General features: G+C 50.2%; 1 protein-coding gene across 5 annotated transcripts in view; it reads left to right on the top strand.

Annotated features, from left to right (window-relative positions):
• Positions 1–4,251, top strand: part of TPM3 (tropomyosin 3) — an 18,744-nt gene extending 14,493 nt beyond the window's left edge. For 4 of the 5 annotated variants that reach the window (XM_031063957.1, XM_014310544.2, XM_005429393.2 and 1 more), the window contains one exon: positions 3,098–4,251. In XM_031063957.1, coding sequence (XP_030919817.1) covers positions 3,098–3,101 — 4 coding nt within the window. In that variant the 3' untranslated portion in view covers positions 3,102–4,251. Of the gene's footprint in view, positions 1–1,618; positions 2,119–3,097 lie in introns of those variants that run through there. The other variant, XM_005429395.2, reaches the window with a different exon arrangement.
• Positions 4,252–8,604: the final 4,353 nt, after the last annotated feature.

Here is an 8,604-nt window from a genome sequence, read left to right as displayed (position 1 = left end):
CTCCAAGTCCTGCTGAGCACAGTTCACTCTCATCCTCTGCCACTGGGGAGACCCAGGACCAGCCTGGATCTCTCAGGTCTGGGGACAGACATTGGGGCTGCTCAGAGCACCACGGAGCCAGAGCCCCTCACAGCAGCAACAGCAGCTGTTGTGCAAGGCATGGGCCAGGATGCCACATACCCACAACTTCCCTCAACTTCCCCACTGTGGTAGGTCAGAAATCATTGGCTTCTCTGCCTGTGCCTTGGTCCCCTGGTGGCTTTAAAGAAAGGACAATCAATCAGCATTACTGCCCTCTCCTGCAGAGTGAGGTGCAGTTAGAGGGTCCTGAGGGCTGAGAGAAGCTGAGAGTGAAGCTGAAGTTGAGCTTTCCCCTCTGTGCAGGTGTTACACTGGAGGGACTGAGCTGAGACTCTGGGGAGGGTGATGTGCTTTGGCTCCTCCATGTAAACCACTCCACTTTCTGGAATTTTACCCAGCTAGGTCTTGTTCAAGAGCAAAATATTCCATGATTGAAAGCAATGAGGAATGGTGTAGGGCCCCTTCAGGGGCTGCCTGAGAGTCTTAGGACCTCACAGTGCAAAGATGAGAGGGGAAGGCCAAGGCCAAGGCTGTGCTCTGGGCTCACTCCTCCAGCAGAGGCATCACACTGTGTGTCACTGCAGGTGGTGCTGGTCACTTCTGCCAGGCTGGAAGATGATGTGTAAGGTTTTTTTCCTGCCTGGAATTCCCCAAAGTGCAGGAATTGGAGCTGTCAGGCTGGGAGGACTCTGCCATGCAAATGAGCAGGAGAGATGCTGAATGTGTTCTCTGTAGTGGCTGGCTGTGGCTGGTGGCAGGACATTGTCCCCCAGCCCTGAGAAGTGACAGATATGGAAAGGGGCCAGGCTTGCTGATGAGCATGAGTGTGGCTGCTGGAACCTCTGTGGGGCTCTGAGGACAGGGGCTGCAGAGGCCACAGCTGCAAAGGCAGTGGCAGCTTGTGCCCTTCTCATGGAGCTGTTCTGGGGCAGATGTAGAAGAGCACTCTGTGCTCCAGAAGTCCCTCTGTCCTGTACCTGAAGCAGTTGCTGCCTCCAGTCCTAACTGGGTTGTTAGTGTGGCACCAGGCATGTTCTCAGAGGAGGGTCCTCCAGGCCAGGGAGGAGATGTTTTCATTCTCGGTTCTTCTGGTGTGCCTGTCCTGCTGTTCAAGCCCTGTCATTCCCACTGCAGTGTGGTGTGGCTCCCTCTGGAAGCTGTTTCAGGTACAGCTGTGGCAGGACTCGTTTCTGCAGTGTGCTCCACAGGCTTCAAGCACATCCCAGATCTCTGTCCTTGCTGGGGTCCAGCCCAGCCCTGCCTGCAGCCTCGTCTTCTGGTGTCTCTTCTTCCTTTCTTTGCCTTTGCACATCTTGGGCAGCACTTTCACTTCTGCCCACACCTGGCTTCCTCTGTGATCTTCCTGGGCTGAAGCACAAGTTAGAGAAAGGCAAACCTTTGGGAATAGCTGGCTGTCCTCAGAAGCACACACTGTGGAGACAGCTTGTTTGTTGTGCTCATCTTGGTGCTCTACTAACCTTCCCTTTCTCTCTTTTTCTCTCTTCCTCTTGTTTCCCTTATCCTGTCGCTGCTGCAGAGCGCCTGTACAGCCAGCTTGAGAAAAACCGCCTGCTCTCTAACGAGCTGAAGTTAATGCTGCATGATCTGTGTGACTGAGAAGGGGCCCACTAATCCCATTAACAGCTTATTGCCACCACCACTGCTGTGGACCACACTGAAATCTGATCATTAACACTGGCAGACTTGCCAATTTTATGCAATTGCTGCTTTTTAATGAGGCACTTGGATTTATCTTGTAATTTATTTAAGCTTTTTTTAATACGTAAAGGTAACCTCTATTCTTGGTGAAGTCACCCGCAGACTTGGCTGTGTTTTGACCAGTCTTGTTTGCTTGTCCAGGGGGTCCTGCCTGGCTCCTCCATGGAACCAGAATTGCTTCACCCCCAAATAAGGGTGGGCTGAAGTTAGACTTATGTCTGCTTGAAGCTGCCTGTCAAGTGCTACAACTTAATTTACTATTAGCTGAATGACTGTAGGATTTCCTGGTGCATGGAATGATGGCTTCTACCAATAAAGGACTGACCTTGTGGTCTGTGAGACACTGCACACCTGTAGTACGTTCCTATTTAGGGGAGTCCTAACTGAGAAGGTTTGGGGGCAGCAGTAATTTCCCAGGCCTGACCCCAGTGCAGCTACAGAGCCCTGGAATGGGTTGGGAAAGCTCACAGACATCTTGCCAGCCAGTGCCAAAATGCACAGCCTGAAGCTGTGTCCTGGGTGCCTGCAGGGAGCATTGAAATGCCGTTGCTGTTGCTCATGCTCGAGGAAGGCTGTTCTCTCTCTGTGCAGTTCCTGGCCCTGGGGAGGTTGGGAGTGGCTTTGGCAATCTGCCTGTACCTAAAGGACATTTTTCCACAGCCTGTCTGTCCAGTGTCCCCGCGTGTGGATGTCTCCAGTGATATGGGTGGGCTCACCTTTGGAGTAAAGCCTACTTAGAGCACTAGCTGCTGATCTGCTCTCCTCCTGGCTTAAGGAACATGTGAGAATTGACTGCACAGCTGCCTGCAGCGTTGGGCAGGGTGCAGCTCCCTCACTCCTCACTCTGCCTGTCACTGCCCCAGCTCCTGCTGCCCTTGGGGCTGGTGGTCTGCTCCCTGCTGCTGCCCTGTGCTGAGGGGAAGGGGGGCACAACCAGCTGGAGTTCCAGGGGTGTGTTGCTCTTGGGTGCCTTGCTGGGCCACTGTGTGTGTGTCAGCTGTGGAGGTGTGGAAGCCCTGGGAAGAGCTGGCTGCACTCAGAGACGCCTGCATGTGAAACACTGACCAGAGCTCTGGCTAAAGGTGCACCGTGGCCATTCTGGGAGCACCAGCAGTGTGAGAGGCGAGGGCTACACACGAGCCAGGTAACCTCAAAGCTTCCAGCTGCACCCAGCCAGGCACTCCAGCCCCAGGATCGCTGCAGCTGCGTGGGGAAGGGGCTGGCACAAGCTTTCTTTGGCAAAGGACTCTCCCTTGTCTGATGCTGATTTGTAACTCTGGACTCTTGTTCTTGGCAGATAAACTGAAATCCACCAAAGAGGAGCATCTCTGCACGCAAAGAATGCTGGACCAGACCCTGCTAGACCTGAATGAGATGTAAAGGATCCCTGCCACTGCCTCTGCCATGCGATGCCAGCCCAGCTGCTGCTGCCCTCTAACCCTGGGACCAGAGTTTACTTTCTGTTGCCAACTTGACCAAACACAAATCTTAGTTCCAGGGTTAAAGGCTACCAGGTTGGGCAGAGCTTCAAACAGCATCATTAAGGGAAGTAAACAATGCAATAATGTTTGGAGAGCATGTTTGAGATGTACACATTTTGTAACTACCTTTTTTTGTAGCGACCATTATAAACATTCCAAATAACGTGTGAGGCTGGTGAGCTACACTTCAGAGCTCTTGGCTTTAGAATTTGATATTAACCTTCTGTTAATTGGCTCTGGGCCACCCTGCTTTGGCAGGGCAGGAAACAGATGTGATGGTTCTGGCTGTGAGTCAGAGTAGCCAGGCTAGGGTGACAGCCTGTTGAGAGAACTTCCTTTTCCAGGAGCTGTTTGCCAAAAGCACAGTTCAGTTTTCAGCTTTAAGGTAGCTCTATGTTGGGAAGGAACGACTTGGGTGAAAGGTGTCCTTTTTTTGGGGGTTGTTTTTTTTTTTTTCTTAAGCCAAGCCAGTCATCTGAACAATTGAACCAATTGAACCTTCACAGGGATTTTGTCCCTTCCCCTCCACACCCGAAGGGCTTAGAGAAGCCACTGTCCCTGTAACCCATTGCTACCCTGGAGCTGACTTTGCCTTCACTAAGTGCTGATGCACCAAGCTTCACTGCTCATCACTGGGTTACACTTAACAACTTAAGTACAACAGCCTTGTGTCCTTGGAGAAGTGTTTTTGCCTACCTGGAGGGAGGGAGCCAAGCCTTCACTCCTGCCCAGGACTGCTCTTATTGTCTTAATTGATTCCAAGCCATCTCTCTGTGCATTGCTGATGTGTTGTGTTGTGAGGTGTGAGTGTGGCACTGCCACGCTCGCAGTAACTTGTGGTTGGAGCATGCTGCCTGGTTGTAGCAGTTTTTGGGGCCAATCTGGAGACAAAAAACATATCCAGTGTTTTGATACTAAATTGAAAAATTGTGTTACTGTCTTTTGAAATAAAAACTGATTCCTCCACATGGCTGCTGGCTGCAGAGCTTTACTGTGCGGGCCTGTGGGGGATGAGGGTGGGGATGAAGACTGGTGTACATGCCCATCCCTGGGGGTGGGACCAGGCACAGGGTAAGTAGCACTTCCCAGGGCAGGAGTGCAAAAGCAGAACTGATGAGTTCCTCAGTCAGTTTGGAACCCACTGAGTTGGGTGGAAGTGTTAATCTGGGCTCTGCAGAGGGATCTGTAAAGCCTGGATCCAGTAGTGTGACAGTCAACAAAGCCAAGTGCCAGGTACTGTCTTTGGGTCACCACAACCTGCTGCAGTGCTCCAGGCTTAGGGAAAAGTGGCTGCAGAGCTGGAAAACAACCTGGGAGTGCTGGTTGGCAGCAGCTGCACATAAACTGGTGTGTGCCCAGCTGGCCAAGAGGCCAAGGGCACCTGGCTGGTACCAGCCGTGGTGTGGCACTGGGACCAGCCTGGGAGCAGCCTGGCCTTGGAGGACTGCACCCCGTGGGAAGAGAGAGCCACATCACAGCAGTTGTGTGGGAGGGAGGGCTGTGTGCCCGTGGGGGAATTCACCTTGCAGCAGTTTGGGAGGGCTGTGTGCCCATGGGGGGAATTCAGAATTCACCTTGCAGCAGTTTGGGAGGGAATTCACCTTGCAGCAGGGCTGCTGCTCATGAGAGCAGACTCACGCTGGAGAAGTTCCTGCAGCACTTTCTCCATGGAAGGGATCCCATGGTCTCACAGAGGAAGGATTCCTCTCCCTGAGCAGCAGCAGCAGAACTTGGGTGATGAACTGACCCAAAAACCCCCATGCCCTGTTTCCCTGCACTGCCAATGGGAAGGAGGGAAGGGCTGGGAGGGAAGAAGGTGTTCTTAGGGCTTATTTCACCTCTCATTATCCTCCTCTAAATTCTGTCAGTAAAAAATTCACTTTGCAACCTTGAGTGAGCTTTAACCTTAACCTGAGCCTGTTTTGCCCTTGAAGTGTTTTCTCCCAGTCCTTATCTCAATTCATTAAACCCTATGTTAGTTTTTTTTCTTCTCCTCTACCCAGCTGTGGCAGGGGAGGGGGAACCAGTGACTCTCCTGGGCGCCTGGTGTTGGGCCAGTGTCAAACCATGGCAATCCCATCTAGCCCTGCCCTCTGGCAGTGGGAAGCCATTCCCCCTCATCCTGGCACTCCTGGCACTCCTGGCACTCCAGACCCTTGTCCAAAGCTCCTCTCCAGCTTTGTTGGAGCCCCTTTAGGCACTGGAAAGCTGCATTTTCCTGAGCTGGGGAAGGTTTGGAAAGCAGAAGGGACAATCTTGAAAAAAACCCAAATTTTGAGCTCAGGGTCTTCCCATGGGGAAATGGGCATGGCTGTGGCTGTGAGGCAGGAAGCTCTCACCTGGTTTAGTGGCCTGGCAGTCCAGGAGGCTGCTGCAAATCCAACAGGAGTGGGGCTGAGGGGCTGCTGTCCTGCCTGGTGTCAGCACCAAAACCTGGAGCTGAGGGACCATCAGCTGAGGGACAGTCAGAATGAAAAAAAGTTCTTGTACGGAATTAGAACTTGCCCTTAAACACGATGACTTTGAACATTGCTGTCCTCTATTATGGCACCTTGAGGGTCTCGTGTTCCTCCAGAGGCTGGGCAGTGAGGGTGGGCAGTGGGCCTGGCACTGCATCCTCTTCTCTTTGCTCATTAGAGTCCCCCTGACACAGAGCTCCAGCTGGATCTGATCTCCCAGTGTGTCCCCATCCTCCTTCCTAGCTATGACCAATCTGATTTGTAATAAAAGAGACTGTAAAGGCAAAAAGGATATTTTGGAGCCTGATTCCAAGTTTCTCCAAATGCTTCAACTTCCCTGAGTAGTTACTTGGGTGCTCTGAGGATATCCCTATTTGTAGCCATGATATTTTCTGAAAAATCCCTTTGCCAGGATTTTTTCTCCTGAGAAGCTGAGAGGTCTCAGGAACAAAATGTAAACAATGATTATCTGCTGCTGTGGAATGCAACAGGTGCATCTGTGATTGGGCTCATGTGGTTGTTTCTAATTAATGGCAAATCACAGTCAGCTGGCTCAGATGTCTGGTCAGTCACAAGATTTTATTATTTTTTTCTATTCCTTTCAAGCCTTCTGATGAAATCCTTTCTTCTATTCTTTTAGTATAGTTTTAATATAATATATATCATAAAATAATAAATCAGCCTTCTGAAACATGGAGTCAAGATTCTCATCTCTTCCCATGTCAGGATTGCCTGCAAATTTCCACACCTTTTCTCTTTTGATAAAATGAAAATAAAGAATTCCTGCACAACAACAAGGATGTTCACTTGTTAGCCCATTTGCTCTTCCTAATTGCACTGTGTTGTAGAAGCTGTATTTTTAGGCAAAGTAAGTAAATTATAAGCTCAATTCTAAATCCCTTATGTTTCCTTTTTCTTCAGGAATATACTCTTTCTTTGTAACATCCATCCCATGGGCAGTGGACAGCTGAGTCTTGAGGCAGAAGCAGCTTGCAAATGCAGTGATTTGAAAACTGAAGCTGGCATTTCTCCACTCGATAGGCTTCTCTCTAAATCTCACCAGTTAACACCACTGCAGACTGACAGCAGTGGGCCCCAGAGCTGGGAAAGCCTCTGTCAGGATTGCCTTTGTGAGACTTCTCTGCTGCTTGCTGGTTTTTTTCACCATGGAGTGTTTGGATTCGGGAATTAGTTGTCAAATGATTTGGATACTTAGAGGATGAAGAATGAGAATGCTTCTGCTTCAGTCCCTGCTTCCAGAAAAGTTTCACAGTGACCGTTGTGCCTGTGCCTGTTCCTCACGGAAATCTGGGCTCTGGCAACAGCAACATGTGTCTGTTACAGAAATCAGCATTGCTGCCACTCTCATTGCTCTGGGACAAAGCCTAATGTAACTTTCAGCTTTCCAAACCAATTTTGGAGTGCTTCCACTATTAATCCCCAGATTAATAATTTTCAAAAATAGAGTTACATTTCTTAATGAAAACCATGTGACCAAGTTGTTGTTGATGGCTCTTGGGAGCAAACCTTGTGTTTTATTTCAGGTTTCACCATCTGCACAGGAGACAGGAGGACGCTAGAAGTGAAGCTGTATCTGGTGGCTATGTGAGTTTATGACACCAAAGTGTATTTATCTGATGGGAATATGTGTTTACTTAACAACGAGCAGCTGCCAAATGGAGTGCTGTGGGTAATTGTGCTACAGATTTTAGCACTAATAAGGAAATAAGAGAGTAAGAAGGAACTTAACCCTCGCTGTGATGTTATCTCAGTCTCTCCCTCACACACAATTCTATTCCCATATATTCACCAAAAGTCCTCTGTGTGACAAACCACTACAGAAATGCAAAATTCTGGGAGTATTTTTGGAAAGTGCACTGGGTTTTCCTTAGAAGGGAACACACTGTCCACTGATTCTGCCAATTCACAGAACCTGACAATAACTCACCACTGTAAAACAGAACTGGTTTCTGTTCTGCAGGTAAGAGGCAAAGGTGGCAGTAATTTTCTTCAGTTTTTTTCTCTAGTCCCTCAGGCCATATAATAACACTCTTGTTCACATCTGTGTGAAAGAAACTGCTCTGTGCTTCAGGTTATGCCATATTCCATAGAGTTCAAACACTCACAGACTCCTTTGGGCTGGGAGGGACCTTAAAGATCAACCCATTCTACCCCTTTGCCATGGGCAGGGACACCTTCCAATAGACCAGGCTGTTTCAAGTCCCTGAACACTTCCAAGGATGGGGCAGTCACAGCTTCTCTGGACAACCTGTCCCAGGGCCTCACCAGCCTCACAGGGAAAAATTTCTTCCCAATATCCCACCTAACCCTGCTCCTGGCATTAGGAAGCCAATGAGTGCCTGTCCTGGCACTCCAGGCACTTGTCCAAAGTCTCTCCCCAGACTTTTGGAACCCCTTTAGGCACTGGAAGGGACTCTGATGTCTCCCCAGAGCCTTCTCTTCTCCAGGTGAACATCCCCAGCTCTCCCAGCCTGTGTCCAGAGCAGAGGGGCTGCAGCCCCTGGATCATCTCTGTGGCCTCCCCTGGACTCACTGCAGCAGCTCCTTGTCCTCCCTGGGCTGGGGAGCCCAGAGCTGGAGCAGCTCTGCAGGTGGGGTCCCACCTGAGCAGAGCAGAGGGGCAGAATCCCCCCCTTTACCTGCTGCCCATGCTGGGGGATCAGCCCAGGACAGTGCTGGCTTTCCCTCTAAGGTTTCCACAGACAATTCCTTCTGCAATTCCTGGAGCTGTGAGCTGACTCTGAGAGGTGCCAGAAATGTCAGCAATCAGACACTTGGATAGAAAGGCCAAGAAAATTGGAATTACAGCAGCAACTCTTGAGCTTTGCCCTGGCACTGGAGCA

The sequence above is a fragment of the Geospiza fortis genome, unplaced genomic scaffold (assembly GCF_000277835.1).
Source record: "Geospiza fortis unplaced genomic scaffold, GeoFor_1.0 scaffold387, whole genome shotgun sequence".
In the NCBI taxonomy this organism is placed as follows: Eukaryota; Metazoa; Chordata; class Aves; order Passeriformes; family Thraupidae; genus Geospiza; species Geospiza fortis.
Note: the sequence above shows the minus strand (reverse complement) of the source record. Positions and strands in the feature narration are given on the sequence as shown.